Source organism: Leucoraja erinacea, chromosome 38 (genome assembly GCF_028641065.1).
Source record: "Leucoraja erinacea ecotype New England chromosome 38, Leri_hhj_1, whole genome shotgun sequence".
Classification (NCBI taxonomy): domain Eukaryota; kingdom Metazoa; phylum Chordata; class Chondrichthyes; order Rajiformes; family Rajidae; genus Leucoraja; species Leucoraja erinaceus.
Genome location: NC_073414.1, coordinates 11881403 through 11898625, shown reverse-complemented (window position 1 = coordinate 11898625; position 17223 = coordinate 11881403). Strand labels below are relative to the sequence as shown.

General features: G+C 45.1%; 1 protein-coding gene across 1 annotated transcript in view; it reads left to right on the top strand.

Annotated features, from left to right (window-relative positions):
* Positions 1-17223, top strand: part of LOC129714287 (nck-associated protein 1-like) — a 204256-nt gene that overhangs the window by 23987 nt on the left and 163046 nt on the right. Inside the window, exons 4-9 of the mRNA XM_055663845.1 lie at positions 2617-2673; positions 2960-3102; positions 3652-3742; positions 4891-5028; positions 7382-7430; positions 14755-14911. Of these exons, the coding sequence (XP_055519820.1) occupies positions 2617-2673; positions 2960-3102; positions 3652-3742; positions 4891-5028; positions 7382-7430; positions 14755-14911 (635 nt within the window). The remainder of the gene's footprint in view (positions 1-2616; positions 2674-2959; positions 3103-3651; positions 3743-4890; positions 5029-7381; positions 7431-14754; positions 14912-17223) is intronic.

Here is a 17223-nt window from a genome sequence, read left to right as displayed (position 1 = left end):
AGATTACACAGTTTCTGTCATCTATGTTCAGGGCCTGGATGCTGGAGCACGACTACTCAAAAGGAGAGGAGCAGAGATCTCCGACATGGTGGGCAGGGACAGTGAGCGGGGGAAGTGGCTGTCATGGGAGAAGTGCGGGGGGGGAGAGAGGCAGTGAGGGGGGGGAGAGGCAGTGAGGGGAAGTGGGAGGGAGAGACAATGAGGGGAGTGAGGGGGGAGTGGCTGTGATGGTGGGGAGGGGGATGATGGGGGGACGGGCAGTGAGGGGAGATAGTGAGGGGAGAGAGGCATTGAGGGGGAGAGAAGCAGTGAAGTTGGGGAGGGGCAGTGAGGGGGGACTGAGGTGAGTGGGGATTCAGCGGGGTAGGCAGGCAGGGGGAGTTGCTGGTGAGGGGCAGAGGATCAGTGACAAGGGGGGAATATTGTGAGAGGGGATGGTTGGGGGAGCAGTGCTATGTGATCCGAGTTAGGTGTTGCCTCAACTTAGCTGCTGGTAACCATGTGGAGGTTTCCAGGTTGCTGGAGGTCCAACCCACCTTAAACCAGGCAGTCTGGCACTCACACGTCTGACACGACCACAAGCCTGGCACTCACGCGTCTGACTCCACCACACATCTGACTGTCACACATCTGACACCACCACGTTTGGCATCCACACATCTGGCACCCACACATCTGGCACCCACACATCTGGCACCCACACATCTTGCACCGACACTTCTGGCACCCACACATCTAGTACCATCACACGTCTGCAATAAAAGGGAGGTGACACCCCAGGTCACCCAGTGATGGTGACAACTTCAAACTAGTAAACTTCAGGAGCTGTTGTTGGGAGAAGATGCTTCAATAAACAGCCATCAGTACAGATCAGGTCCTGGCACTGTGACTGTTACAACTGCGATATCACACTGTTTGGTTTTAACCAGAGCAGTTAGAGAAGGGAAGGAGCAAAATTGTGAAAGAGGGGCACTGTCAAGTGTTTGTGAAGAAAATTCAAGTTTGTTTTGAAGAAATAACAATGTGCTGCAGTAATTCAGAAGGTCGGGCAGCATCTTCACGAAACGTGGATAGGTGAGGATTCGGGGATGGAGGGGGGGTTAATAAGAGGATTTCAGTATAGGAGTAAAGAGGTTCTTCAGCAGTTTTATAGGGCTCTGGTAAGACCACATTTGGGGTATTGTGTGCAGTTTTGGCCTCCTAATTTGAGGAAAGACATCCTTGTGATTGAGGCAGTGCAGCGTAGGTTCACAAGATTGATCCCTGGGATGGTGGGACTGTCATATGACGAAAGATTGAAAATACTAGGCTTGTATTCACTAGACTTTAGAAGGATGAGGGGATAATATAGAAACAAATAAAATTATAAAAGGACTGGACAAGCTAGATGCAGGAAAAACTTTCCCAATGTTGGGCGAGTCCAGAACCAGGGGCCACAGTCTTAGGATAAAGGGGAGGCCATTTAAGACTGAGGTGAGAAAAATCTTTTTCACCAGAGAGTTGTGAATTTTTGGAATTCCCTGCCACAGAGGGCAGTGGAGGTCAAATCACTGGATGGATTTAAGAGAGAGTTAGATAGAGCTCTAGGGGATAGTGGAATCAAGGGATATGGGGAGAAGGCAGGCACTGATAATTGATTTGCGACAATCAGCCACGATCACAATGAATGGCGGTGCTGGCTCGAAGGGCCGAATGGCCTCCTCCTCCACCTATTTTCTATGTAATAGCGAGGCGGGTAATAGGTGAGGGGAGTTTTTTGATAGGCAAATGAATATTGGCATGGGGAGGGTGCGAGGGAGAGAGTAGGCAGGGGGTGGGTGGGCATGGAGAGGGTGATAAGGGGTGGGTGGGGAGGGAAGAGTGGGCTGTGGGAGGGTGGGCAGCGGTAGAAATTGATTAGGCAGTGGAGGATGGGCAGGTGAGAGTGGGCAGGGTAGAAATTGATCCTGATTCCTTCGAGGAGCATGACCCAGAAGCTGCGCTCGCTGTGATATGATTCAAAGCAAGCTCAGCTCAAATGCAATTCACTTTATTTCTGCAGCTGGGAACCTATTCTGAAAGATAATTATTCCTGTGTTTGATGGTGGATCTTTCATCCTTGTTTAATGGTTTAATATTGAGGAACTCAACATGCCCCCATTGATCTTTGCAACCAGTGGTCTTCAATGGTTCTTGGAAACATTCATACTTTTGGGGAAGTCCAGAACTAGGGGTCACAGTTTAAGGATAAGAGGGAAGTCTTTTAGGACCGAGATGAGAAAAACATTTTTTACACAGAGTGGTGAATCTGTGGAATTCTGTGCCACAGAAGGTAGTTGAGGCCAGTTCATTGGCTATATTTAAGAGGGAGTTAGATGTGGCCCCTGTGGCTAAAGGGATCAGGGGGTATGGAGAGAAGGCAGGGATGGGATACTGAGTTGGATGATCAGCCATGATCATATCGAATGGCGGTGCAGGCTCAAAGGGCCGAATGGCCTACTCCTGCACCTATTTTCTATGTTTCTATACTTGTTATTAAACATTGCTGCATTAATGACGTTATAGACCTTTTTCTAGAATGCCCAGCTCTTGGTCCTGCCTTCTGATTCCTACTTGAGGTTCCTTTGTGTTTTGCAGGACAATATCTATGAATTACTGAATACAATGGACTCCTGCCAAATGTACCTGGATATTGTAAGTATTTGTGCAGAACGGGGATGAGAGGCGGGCAGACAAGGGTGCATGGGTGGGCAGTTGGACGGGCTGAGGGACAACTTGGGCACAAATCCCTTGTGGCCAGGTTGCACCACTCCTCGAATTCCCCTAAGCTCTACAATAGTAGTTTGATATTACCGGTACAGTTGCCATCTGCGAGCAAGGGAAACAAGGCCACACATGGTGCAGTAGGCAGCAGCAATTAGGAAGGGAAGATGTGGGAGAGACAATGACTAAATCAGCGCAACACTTGCTATACTTGCAGAATGTAAACTATGACCTGACCAGGGGTTACCTGGAACTGGTCACCACCTACATCTCCCTGGTCCTCTTGCTGGCTCGCATTGAGGATCGCAAGGTGCTGCTTGGTCTGTACAACGTCGCCTATGAAATGTCCAATGGTACCAGGTAAGGCAATGACAGGCACTATGAAGGAGCAGAGCAAACAACCCCCCTCCCTCCCCCTCCCGTACTCCCTTCTTCCCAATCCCTCCCGCCTCCCCACAATCTCCCCCTGCTCCAGCCCCTCGTGCTGCCTTCCCCATACTCCCTTCACCCCCTGCCCTCCTCTCCTCTGCCATCCCACCCCTCCATCCCCATGCTCCCTCCCTCCCTTCCCCTCCCTTGCCCCTCCCCATGCACTCCACCTTCTGTCCTCCTTTCCCCGTCCTCCCTGGCCCTGTTCCCGTCCCTCACCCCATCCCTCAAGTTTTCTCCCACGTTCTCTCCTTCCCCCCCACCCTCCCCTCATCCCCACATTGTTTCCCTCTCCCCACCCCTCGCATTCTCACCCTCCCCCCATATTCTCTTTCCCACACACATTATCTCCATCCTCCACATCCTCCCACTCACCTCCAACATTCTACACCTCCACCACATCCCCCCACACCCCCGTGCTCTCATTGAAATAAATCCCTTGTGTGCAAATTCAATGTTGGTTTACCTTCCTTCCATCAGTGACTCCAGTTATTCGAGGCTTGGGCAGATGTTCCTGGATTATGACCACCCAATGAAGAAGCTCGCCGAGGAGTTTGAACCCCATTGGAAAGTGAGTCTTCCTTCAGCCAATGCCATCATCCTGATTTTTCCAGTGAAAAGATGTTTGGATCCACTTGTTTTATTCCTTGTTCTTCGTGCTTTTGCATCAATAGACTATGGACAATAGGTGCAGGAGTAGGCCATTCGACCTTCGAGCCAGCATCGCCATTCAATGTGATCATGGCTGATCATCCCCAACCAGTACCCCGTTCCTGCCTTCTCCCCACATCCTCTGACCACTATTTTTAAGAGCCCCTTCAAGCTCTCTATTGAAAGCATCCAGAGAACCGGCCCCCACTGCCTTCTGAGGCAGAAAATTCCACAGACTCACCACTCTCTGTGAGAAAAAATGTTTCCTCGTCTCCGTTCTAAATAGCTTACTCCTTATTCTTCAACTGGGGCCCCTGGTTCTGGACTCCACCAACATCGGGAATATATTTCCTGCCTCGAGCATGTCCAAACCCTTAACACTCTTATATGTTTCAATGAGATGCCGTCTCATCCTTCTAAACTCCATGCCTGCTGCATATGACAGTCCCGCCATCCCGAGAATTAACCTTGTAAACCTACGCTGCACTCCCTCAACAGCAAACTCCCTCAATCAGTTAATGGTCCATCCTTCAGCCCTCTACTCCATTTCACTCACGGTTGTGCATTCTGTGATTTTTCTTCAGTTCATCATCTAAGCTGCTCAAATTTGTGTAACTTGGACAGATATCCTGACATGGAAACTGCAGTAGAAGGATGCTGACTCGACTGTTACCTATCCATGTTCCCCACACTTATTGCCTGACCAGCTGAGTTACTCCAGCACTTTGGACCTTCTTTATGGGAACTACTATAGAAGGGTCCCAATCGGAATCTCACCTATCAATGTTCTTCACACATGCTACCTGACCCGCTGAGTTACACCAGCAAGATATTACCTTCTTTAAGGGAAATATACTCAGTAGTTGTGTCAAGATACGGGCTGCAAGTGTGGGGGCCCTACACATCAACTGGAGCTTTGGAAGAAGGATTAAGAGGGAATTGTACTTCCTGTTGCTAAATGCTGCCTGTTCAGCTGATGCCCGGGTCTCTATGACTCAATGCAGCGGTTAGGTCTTGTGAAAAAGGCACGGTCACCGTGTAAGATTGCTCCTCTTCTTCTTGTTGTAGCTCCTCACCGACGCTCTCCTCAGTCTACAAACCCTCTTCCTGAGGAGAAACCTCTCTGCTGATCATTGGCGCAGTGCTCAGTTGCTGAGTTTGATCAGTGCGGCCAACACCATGCTCACACCTGCTGCGTCCAATACGGTAAGCACAGCGATCCCTTATCACTCAACATTTCTGTCTTGAGTTTGATAGTATAAGAATTGATCATTTGTCTTAACAGGTAAAACCAGTGGATGCGTTGTGTTGCTTTATTTCTGCATATATTTCAATTGTCATTAGAAACGGGAATAGTGCCGGAGGATTGGCGTACTGCGCATGTTGTTCGATTGTTTAAAAAGGGTTCTAAGAGTAAACCTAGCAATTATAGACCTGTTGGTTTGACGTCAGTGGTGGGCAAATTAATTGAAAGGGTACTTAGAGATAATATATATATAAGCATCTGGATAAACAGGGTCTGATTAGGAACAGTCAACATGGATTTGTGCCTGGAAGGTCATGTTTGACTAATCTTCTTGAATTTTTTGAAGAGGTTTCTCAGGAAATTGATGAGGGTAAAACAGTAGATGTTGTCTATATGGACTTCAGTAAGGCCTTTGACAAGGTTCGTCATGGAAGGTTGGTTAAGAAGGTTCAATTGTTGGGTATTAATGGTCGAGTAGCAAGATGGATTAAGCAGTGGCTGAATGGGAGATGCCAGAGAGTAATGGTGGATGGTTGTTTGTCAGGTTGGAGGCCAGTGACTAGTGGGGTTCCACAGGGATCTGTGTTGGGTCCACTGTTTTATGTCAGGTGCATCAATGATCTGGATGATGGTGTGGTAATTTGGATTAGTAAATATGCAGATGATACTAAGATAGGTGGTGTTGTGGATAATGAAGTAGATTTTCAAAGTCTACAGAGAGATTTAGGCCATTTGGAAGAGTGGGCTGAAAGATGGCAAATGGAGTTTAATGCTGATAAGTGTGAGGTGCTACATCTTGGCAGGACAAATCAAAATAGGACGTACATGGTAAATGGTAGTGAGTTGAGGAATGCAGTTGAACAGAGGATCTAGGAATAACTGTGTACAGTTCCCTGAAGGTGGAATCTCATGTAGATAGGGTGGTAAAGAAAGTTTTTGGTGTGCTGGCCTTTATAAATCAGAGCATTGAGTATAGAAGTTGGGATGTAATGTTAAAATTGAACAAGGCATTGGTGAGGCCAATTCTGGAGTATGGTGTACAATTTTGGTCGCCTAATTATAGGAAGGATGTCAACAAAATAGAGAGAGTACAGAGGAAATTTACTAGAATGTTGCCTGGGTTTCAGCAACTAAGTTACAGAGAAAGGTTGAACAAGTTGGGTCTTTATTCTTTGGAGCGCAGAAGGTTAAGGGGGGACTTGATAGAGGTTTTTAAAATGATGAGAGGGATAGACAGAGTTGACGTGGATAAGCTTTTCCCACTGAGAGTAGGGAAGATTCAAACAAGTGGACATGACTTGAGAATTAAGGGACAGAAGTTTAAGGGTAACATGAGGGGGAACTTCTTTACTCAGAGAGTGGTAGCTGTGTGGAATGAGGTTCCAGTGGAAGTTGTGGAGGCAGGTTCGATTTTATCATTTAAAAATAAATTGGATCGGTATATGGACGGGAAAGGAATGGAGGGTTATGGTCTGAGTGCAGGTAGATGGGACTAGGGGAGAATAGGTTTTTCGGCACAGACTAGAAGGGCCGAGTTGGCCTGTTTCCATGCTGTAATTGTTATATGGTTATATGGTTATGTGATCCTCTCCTGCATCTCCTGTATAGTTTAGAGATACATCATGCAAACAGGCCCTTCCGCCCACTGAGTCTGCACCAACCAACAATTCCCGCACACTAACAATATCCTACACACTAGGGGAAATTTACAATTTGACGAAGTTTACAAAGCCAATTAGCCCATAAACCTATACATCATTGAAGTGTGGGAGGAAACTGGAGCTCCCGGACGAATCCCGCACAGGTTACGGGGACAGCGTACAAACACCGTACAGACAGCACCTGTAGTTAGGATCGAACCCAGGTCCCTGTATCTGTGAGGCAGCAACACTATTGCTGCGCCACCTTGCTGCCCATTAATTAGTTCTTAAATCCATTTGCACTTCTATGGCCTTGCGAAATAATGTTGAATCTGGGTGCTAAGGCGGTTAGTTCCAATACCTGTTAAATTGAAAACATCTTGATCTGAGCGTGACTTCTGGGTCAGAATTATATCAGTATGTTTGGTCGCACATTTAAATCTGGGCCATTTATCAGCCACGTCGGTCATGCAGTTCGCGGATGCTGAGAGTCCCTAAACCCTCAAGTCCAGTCGTGCATATCATTATCTTTGTTTAACTGGTAAACCTAGAAGATTAATGAAAGTAAAATGTATGGGTTCCCATTCAGATATCAGTAGCACTGATTGTTTGCTTTCTGGCTGCATGGGGAAATGACAGTAATCGTTCCAGTAATCATTGTCTTTTGCTTCAGATGGCGTGTGAATACTTGTCACTGGAAGTAATGGCGAGATGGATTATCAGTACGTATAACACAGCAACACCCAACACTATCAATGTGTAGGAAGGATCTCAGATGCTGGTTTAAATCGAAGATACACACAAAATGCTGGAGTAACTCAGTGGGTCAGGCAGCATCTCTGGAGAGAAGGAATGTACACAAGATACAAGAAACACTGCAGTAAACCAAAATAAAATGGATATTTCTATTAAATGCAAAATGTATCAAATAGTGTCCAACTTCCCAGTAGTGCAGCAAAAAGGAATTTTAGCTTGAACTTTCTGAACTCTCACATTGAAACTTACCAAATAGTGAAAGGCCTTGATAAAGTAGATGTGGAGATTATGTTTTCACTAATGGGAGAGTCTAGGATTAGGGACCATAGCCTCAGAATAAAAGGACGTACAGTATATTTAGAAAGTACATGAGATTTTTTTGGAGTCAGAGGGTGGTGAATCTGTGGAATTCATTGTCACAGTCGGCTGTGGAGTCCGTCATTGGAAATTATTAAGGCGAATATTGATAGAATCTTGATTAGCACGGGTGTCAGAGGTTTATGGGGAGACAGCAGGAGAATGTGGTTGAGAGGGAAAATAGATCAACCATGCTTCGCGGTGCTGGCTCGAAGGGCCGAATGACCTCCTCCTGCATATATTTTCTATGTTTCTATTTTCTATTTTCTATGATTGAATGGCGAATATTTGATAGGTCAAATGGTCTAATTCTCCTAGAACATATGAACTTCAACCAGGATTTGCACATTCATTGCAATGAACTGCGATATAACAGATAATCTAAGCAAAAAAGTATCTGGTGTAAATGAAAACCAAAAAGTCCCAGTAGATGCTGCAAATCTGAAATAATCCCAGTAAAGTTTGGATATGCAGTGTCTGTGGAGAGAAGAGCAGCAGCAAAGTTTGAAGTCTGACATCCTGGCAGAAGAACTTTGCCCTGAACCGTTAACTCTACTTCTCTCCACAGATGCTGCCTGACCTGCTGAGAATTTCCAGCATTTTCTAGTTTTAATAGTTTAGTTTAGAGATACAGTGTGGAAACAGACGCTTTGGCCCACCGAGTTCATGCCATCAATCAATCACCCACACACTAGTCTTACACATTAGGGGGAATTTACCGAAGCCAATTAATCTACAGACCTGTATGTCATTGAAATGTGGGAGGAAACCGGAGCAACGGAGAAAACCCCTGCAGTCACAGGGAGAATGTATAAACTCCATACAGGCAAGTACCCGTAGTCAGGATTGAACCCGAGTCTCTAGCCCTGCACCACTGTGCTGCCCCCCCCCCCCCCCCCCCCCCCCCCGTCCCCCATTATTACCTATTGTAAAGAAATATCCAGGCTTTGCCCCAACGATAGTCATATAGGCCCTGTTTCTTGACTATGCTGATCATGGTGCTCCATGTAAGCCAGTCTCACCTGCCTGCATTTGGCCCATATCGCTCTGAACATATCCTATGAATGTCCTGTCCAAATGTCATTGGAACTGCCTCAACTAGCTCCTCTGGCAGATTGTTCCATATAACTACCACCCTCTAAAGGGAAAATTTGCTGCTTAGATTCCTATAAAATCTTCTCCCCTTAACCTCTAGTTCTTCATTCCCTTCCCATGGGGAAAAAATAAAAGATTCACATGGGTGTTGCCGGGACTTGAAGCAAGAGGGAATAGAACATTGAACCATACAGTGCTGAAACAGACCCTTCAGCTACCAGGTCCGTGATGAACATGATGTCCATAGGTCATAGGAGTGGAATTAGGCCATTCGCCCCATTGAGTCTACACCGCCATTCGATCATGGCTGCTCTATCTAATCCTCTCAACCTCATTTTCCTGCCTTCTACCCTTAACCTTCTCCCCTTAACTAATCAAGACTCTGTCAATCTTCACTTTAAAATACCAATTACTTGGTCTTCACTGTCCCTGTGGCGCAGATTCACCTCACTCTGGCTTAAGAAATTTTGCTTCACCTCCTTTCTAAAGGCAAATGTCACATTAGTCTGAGCATATGTCCTCTGGTCCTGGACTCTCCCACTAGTGGAATCATCCTCTGCAGTTCCACTCTATCCACACAGTTCACTATTTGGTAAGTTGGAATGGGCTCCCGCCTCATTCTCCTAAACTCCAGCGAGTACAGGCCCAGAGCCGTCAACACATCAGACTTTAACTCAATCATCTTGTGCATCATTCTCATAAACCTCTTCTGGATCCTCTCCCTTGCCAGAACATCCCTCCTCAGATATGGGGCCCATAACCTATCATATTACTCTAAATGCTGTCTGACCAGTGCCTTACAAGTGCATTTCCTTCTTAGTCCCCTCTAAATAAATGCTTGCATTTGCCTTCCTTACTACCGATTCAACCTGCAAATAAACCTTTTGGGAATCCTGAACCAGTACTGCCAAGAATCTTCGCACCTCCAATTTCATAATTCTTGCTCCAGTTAGAAAATTGTCTCCGCCTTTATTCCTACGACCAAATGCATAACTGCATACTTTGCTACGCTGCATTCCATCTTCTCTTCTTTGCCCACTATTTCCAAGTTTCTAAGTCCTTCTGCAGACTCCTTGTTTCTGCACTACCTGCCCCTCCATCTATCTTTGTGTCATCTGCAAACTTGGTCACAAAGCTTTCAATTATATCATCCAAATCATTGATAAACAACCTGAAAGGTTGAGGACGCTGCATTAACCCCTGCGAAACACCACTAGTCACAGGCAACCAACCAGAAAAAGCCTCCTTTATTCCTATGCTAGTATCTTCCTTCTATTATCAGGGGCTCTCATCGTATTTAGCAGCCTCACATGTGGCACCTGATCAAAGGCCTTTCAAAATCCAAGAAGACAACATCCTCTTATTCTCCCCATCCCAAAATCATACTCCCCATCCCAATAACCATGTGTTTTATCACATACATCTAAGTACTCAGAAAACTCATCATTTATAATGCCCTCCGAAATATTACCAACTACTGAAGTCAGGCCAACCCTTTCCTATCCATGGACTTGTACCTTGAATCTGGTCCCCCTTTGCCCTTTTAGTTATAGCTCAGATCAATATAGCTAAATCTATAGATCAGATTTAGTTATAGCTAGTTCATACAAGGCCACTGCAGTAGGCATCAGGAAACTCTGAGACAACCCAAAATGCTTCAATGACTCACAGCACCCACAGCCTCTTTGTACCTTTCCCACAGTGGCTGCATATGCGTTTCACATTTATGAAATAATTCATCAGTGATCAGCATTTCTATGTAACTTTTCATCCTTGTTTAGTTCCCCCAGACCTTATGTTCCCTGTCTTTTAGCAAACCTTCATTCCAATTGTCTGAGAAACAGGTGCAATAAGCAACACCTCTAATCTCCTGAACAGTTTTATAGTTAAAAGCTTGATTTACATCCTCTAATGTTTCACTTTATTCCAGCAAACTGTGCCTTCTATCCTAAATAGTTACAAGATCAATGCCTTGCTTTTCCTAACATGACCTTTAAGTTACTTTTGCGATGTCTGCCTCTTTTCCCACCATGCTTCTCCACTATGTTAATTCTTGGTTTAAACAGATTACAAACTTGCCCAATTATTTTCTAATTTACAATATTGTTTCTGCATCCAATATATTTAGAGACATATAGGCCAGCCATAGATAAATGGGGCTAGCTTAGATTTGGCATCTTGAATGCATGGACAAATGGAGCAGAAGGGCCTGTTTCCTTGCTCCATTATTCTAGGACTCTATCACTGGCTTGTCCTCGCCCACAGTGCTACATCAAATGTGCCTTCTGTGCCCTGAACCCTTTTGCTCCTGGGAGATAACGGACACCACAGGCTGTGGACTAGAAGCAGAGAAGGGCTCAGCAAACAGTATGGGAACTACACAGACAGGCAACACTGGAGGAACAGGATTTACAGACCACCCCTCATATGAATCTTTAGTCAAGGGGCCCAACTTTAAATGGCACTGTTACATTTTGCAAAATTATTAAGTCTAGGGTGTAGTCTCAATTTTCATTGCAAGCTTTGCACTAATCCTCTGTATCTGTAACAGTACAACCCTGTAAGAACATAGAGTCATTGAGTCAGACAGCATGGAAACTACGAACAACATATTCCATTTAAACTATTTCCACCTGCCTGTGGTTGGCCCTTATCCCTCCAAACCTGTCCTTTCCATGTACCTGTCTAATTGTTCCTTAAATGGTGCAATAGTCCATGCCTCAACTCCCTTCTCTGGCAGCTTGTTCCATACACACACCACCCTTCTTGTGAATAAGTTGCCCCTCAGACTCCTGTTACATCTTTCCCCTTTCACTTTAAGCCTATGACCTCTGGTTGTCAATTCACCTACTCTGGGCAAGAGACTATGTGTGTCTATTGCTCTCATGACTTTATACACCACTATAAGACCACTCGTCATCCTCCTGCAATGCCCCAGTCTGCTGAACCTCTCCCTACTGCATAGACCCTTGAGTTCTGGCAACATCCTCATGTAGTGAAGAAGTTAATGGAATGCAGTGAAGAAAGCTAATGGAATGTTGGCCTTCATAACAAGAGGATTTCAGTATAGGAGTACATAGGTTCTTCATCTGGAGTACACATCTGGAGTATTGCGTCCGGTTTTGGTCTCCTAATTTGATGAAGGGCATCCTTGTGATTGAGTCAGTGCAGAGTAAGTTCACAAGATTGATCCCTGGGATGGCGGGACTGGCATATGAGGAAAGATTGAAAATACTAGGCTTGGAGTTTGTAGACTGGACTGGAGTTTGTAAGGATGAGGGGGTTCTTATAGAAACATATAACATTGTAAAAGGACAAGCTACATTCAGGAAAAATGTTCCCAATGTTGGGCGAGTCCAGAACCAGGGGCCACAGTCTTAGAATAAAGGGGAAGCCATTTAAGACTGAGGTGAAAAAAAACGTTTTCACCCAGAGAGTTGTGAATTTGTTGAATTCCCTGTCACAGAGGACAGTGGAGGCCAAGACACTGGATGGATTTAAGAGAGAGTTAGATAGAGCTCTATGGGCTAGTGGAATCAAGGGATATGGGGAGAAGGCAGGCATGGGTTATTGATTGGAGATGATCAGCCATGATCACAATGAATGGCGGTGCTGGCTCGAAGGACCGAATGGCCTCCTCCTGCACCTATATTCTATGTTTCTATATTCTGCACTGGCAGTTTTCTCTTTGCACTACCTGTTGTAAATTTGTATGGCTTGATTCTACTCATGCGTAGTGTGATTTGACTGGATGACACACATGTTTTAACTATCTCATTGACAGTAATAAATTGGTGAGACCAATTCTGGAGTATGATGTACAATTTTGGTCGCCCAATTATAGGAAGGATGTCAACAAAATAGAGAGAGTACAGAGGTGATTTACTAGAATGTTGCCTGGTTATCAGCAACTAAGTTACAGAGAAAGGTTGAATAAGTTAGGTCTTTATTCTTTGGAGCGCAGAAGTTTAAGGGTGGACTTGATAGAGGTCTTTAAAATGAAGAGGGATAGACAGAGTTGACGTGGATAAGCTTTTCCCATTGAGAGTAGGGAAGATTCAAACAAGAAGACATGACTTCAGAATTAAGGGACAGAAGTTTAGGAGTAACATGAGGGGAACTTCTTTACTCAGAGAGTGGTAGCTGTGTGGAATGAGCTTCCAGTGAAAGTGGTGGAGGCAGGTTCGATGCTATAATTTAAAAATAAATTGGATATGGATGTGAAAGGAATGGAGGGTTATGATCTGAGTGCTGGTAGATGGGACTAGGGGAAAATAAGTGTTCGGCACGGACTTGTAGGGCCGAGATGGCCTGTTTCCATGCTGTAATTGTTATATGGTTACAAACCAACAGGTGTAGCTGAACCCGTAGCGAAGCAGTGTTAGAGAACAAGTGTGATGTCGTGTCACTGAAAAATAAGCTTCCCACACTGCCATTGAAATAATACCACAGAATGGCCAGTGTGTGTGATGTGATGTGATGTTATGTTATGTTATGATCGGATATTTGTGTGTCGGGACCATCAGACTGAATGCTATGTTACATTTTCTCTTGTGAAATGCTGTGGATGTGGACATGGGTATGGGAAGATGACCCAAACTTAAAGCACACGGCATTGGGGGTTCAGTATTGATGTGGATAGAGAACTGGCTGGCAAACAGGAAGCAAAGAGTAGGAGTAAACGGGTCCTTTTCACAATGGCAGGCAGTGACTAGTGGGGTACCGCAAGGCTCAGTACTGGGACCCCAGCTATTTACAATATATATTAATGATCTGGATGAGGCAATTGAAGACAATATCTCCAAGTTTGCGGATGACACTAAGCTGGGGGGCAGTGTTAGGTGTGAGGAGGATGCCAGGAGACTGCAAGGTGACTTGGATAGGCTGGGTGAGTGGGCAAATGTTTGGCAGATGCAGTATAATGTGGATAAATGTGAGGTTATCCATTTTGGTGGCAAAAACGGGAAAGCAGACTATTATCTAAATGGTGGCCGGTTGGGAAAGGGGGAGATGCAGCGAGACCTGGGTGTCATGGTACACCAGTCATTGAAGGTAGGCATGCAGGTGCAGCAGGCAGTAAAGAAAGCGAATGGTATGTTAGCTTTCATAGCAAAAGGATTTGAGTATAGGAGCAGGGAGGTTCTATTGCAGTTGTACAGGGTCTTGGTGAGACCACACCTGGAGTATTGCGTGCAGTTGTGGTCTCCAAATCTGAGGAAGGACATTATTGCCATAGAGAGAGTGCAGAGAAGGTTCACCAGACTGATTCCTGGGATGTCAGGACTGTCTTATGAAGAAAGACTGGATAGACTTGGTTTATACTCTCTGGAATTTAGGAGATTTAGAGGGGATCTTATAGAAACTTACAAAATTCTTAAGGGGTTGGACAGGCTAGATGCAGGAAGATTGTTCCCGATGTTGGGGAAGTCCAGGACAAGGGGTCACAGCTTAAGGATAAGGGGGAAATCCTTTAAAACCGAGATGAGGAGAACTTTTTTCACACAGAGAGTGGTGAATCTCTGGAACTCTCTGCCACAGAGGGTAGTTGAGGCCAGTTCATTGGCTATATTTAAGAGGGAGTTAAATGTGACCCTTGTGGCCAAGGGGATCAGAGGGTATGGAGAGAAGGCAGGTACGGGATACTGAGTTGATGATCAGCCATGATCACATTGAATGGCGGTGCAGGCTCGAAGGGCCAAATGGCCTACTCCTGCACCTAATTTCTATGTTTCTATGTTTCTATGACCCGTTCCAGTCTCCCGGCACAGAGCTTGATAAAATGGCCATTAATTTAGCCACATCATAATTTCTAATATATTCTTTTCAAAATTCATTTAGTTGGCTTCCTGCTCTGTCACACCAGTTTAAACTCACAGCAATCTTGTCTGACGCTGTGGAAAGAAGCGATGCAGTGCAGTCTGTGCATTGAGCTGTTCCGAGACGAGGTTTTATTCCATCACAAGCTATCTGAGGAGCTGTTCAGCAGTATGAAAGGGTAATGTATCAAAATCCTCTTCTCTCTGTTGTTAAAAGCCTGTTATCTGCCTCCACAACCACCCCAGGCTATATGTTCCAGGCCCCCACTACTCTTTGTAAAAACACATTTGCCCTCTAACCTTATACCTATTCCGTCTAGTGTTGGATATTTGACTCTCACCACTGATGACTCCCCTGTCCCAGACCTTCACCAGCAACTATTGCCAGAGTCTTACTCTCTGAGGAAAAAATGGAGGCATGGGACAGGTTTAGGCAGCTGGGATCAAGTGTATATCTGGAAGTGAGGAACATACATAAGAAGGAAATCAGGCTGGCAAAAGGGGGGGGGGGGGGGGGGGGGGCAGATGATAGCTCTGACAAGTAATGTTAAGGAATACTCCAGAGAATTTACAATGGCCCTTCAGCCCACATTCAAGGGATATGGGGCGAAGGCAGACACGGGTTACTGATTGTGGATGATCAGCCATGTTCACAATGAATGGCGGTGGTGGCTCGAAGGACCGAATGGCCTCGTCCTGCACCTATTTTCTATGTCTATGTCTCTGTCTATATACACATACTGATGTTTTTCTCATCTGTTACTTCGTTTACATATTCTGTTGTGCTGCTGCAAGTAAGAATTTCATTGTTCCATCTGGGACATATGAAAATAATGTCTTGACTCTCTACAAGCCTCTTAAAATTCACTTGCGTATCTGCCTCTGCTACAACCCCAGGCAATTTGTTCCAGGCCCCCACTATGTAAAAAAGCATTTCCCCCTCTCACCTTATCCCTATGCTGTCTAGTGTTGGTCCCTATGCTGTCTAGTGTTGGTCATTTCTAATTTAGGAATACGGTTATCATTGTCCACCCTCTCATAATTTTATATACTTCTAGTAAGTCTCCCCTCCACCTCTGACTTTCCAGTAAAAACAATATAAGTCTGTGCATCTACTCCCTGCAGCTGAGACCTTCTAATCCAGGCAGTGTTCTGATAAACCTCCTGTGCACTCTCTTCAAAGCCTGCACATTTTTCCTGTAATGGGGCGACCAGAACTGCACACAGCACTCCAAATAAGCAAATTAAAGGGCCTGTCCCACTTGGAATTTTTTTTTCGGCGACTGCCGGTGTCATATCAGTCTCGCTAAAAGATTTTGAGCATTTCAAAATCTAGCAGTGACAAATAAAAAATGTTGCGACACTTGGAAAAACACCGCACGTCAATACATCAACCCGCAGTGCCACCGCCGGATCACGCCACATCACACCGTGAAGTTTTTGGTGACCTGATATCAGTCAATTATGCCGGCAGTCGCTGGAAATAAATCGGCAAGTGGGACAGGCCTTAAGGGAAAGAGGGTAACTAGAAAGAGAATAGGGCTCCTCAAAAACCAAAGCGGTTATCTCTGTGTAGCACCGCAGTAGATGAGCAAGGCCCCAATGAGTATTTATCCTCTCTTTTTACCGTGGAGATAGACTTAAAGACTTTGGACAGGTAATGGAGATGTTACGAGGATAGACTGTATGACAGTCAAGGAGGTGTTGGACGTTCTAAGGTGTATGAAGGTAGATAAATATCCAGGACCTGATCATTTACATCATGGACATCAAGAACATCAAGAACTACAGGAGCCTTGGCTGAGATGCATGAATCATCGGGTGAGATGTTGGAAGACTGGAGGTTGGATAAACTTTGCGCCTCTATTTATGAAGGGCTGCAATGAAAAGCCTGCAAACTGCAGACCAGTGAGCTTAACATCGGTGGGAGTAAGGCTATTGGATAAGATATATGCATTTGGATAGACGGAGCCTGATTAGAAATAATCAATATGGGTTTATGCACTGGAGATGATGTTTTGCAAATATGATTGTGTTTTTTAAAGAAGTAACCAAGAAGATTGATGAAGGCAAGGCGGTATACATCAATATGTACTTTAGCAAGACCTTTGACATGGTTCCTCATGGTAAGCTACTCTGGAAGGTCAGAATGCGTGGGATCCAGGTAGAGCTATCTAACTGCAAAGATAATTGGCTTCATGATAGGAAGCAGATGGTGGAAGAGTGTTTATAGTAGTGGAGTCCTATGTCTATTCTTGTGCCTCATGGATTGGTGCAGGGCCCTTTGCTGTTTGTGGTTTATTTAGATCAACGATTCAGATGAGAATGTACAAAGCGTTAGAAGTAACTTTGCAGATGAGGTGTATAAGATAATGAGAGGATTAGATGGGGTAATATACAAGAGTCTTTTACCCATATTATGTGAATCAAGAACCATAGGTTTAAAGGAGGGGGAAAGAGTTAATAGGAATCTGAGGTGCAACATTTTTAC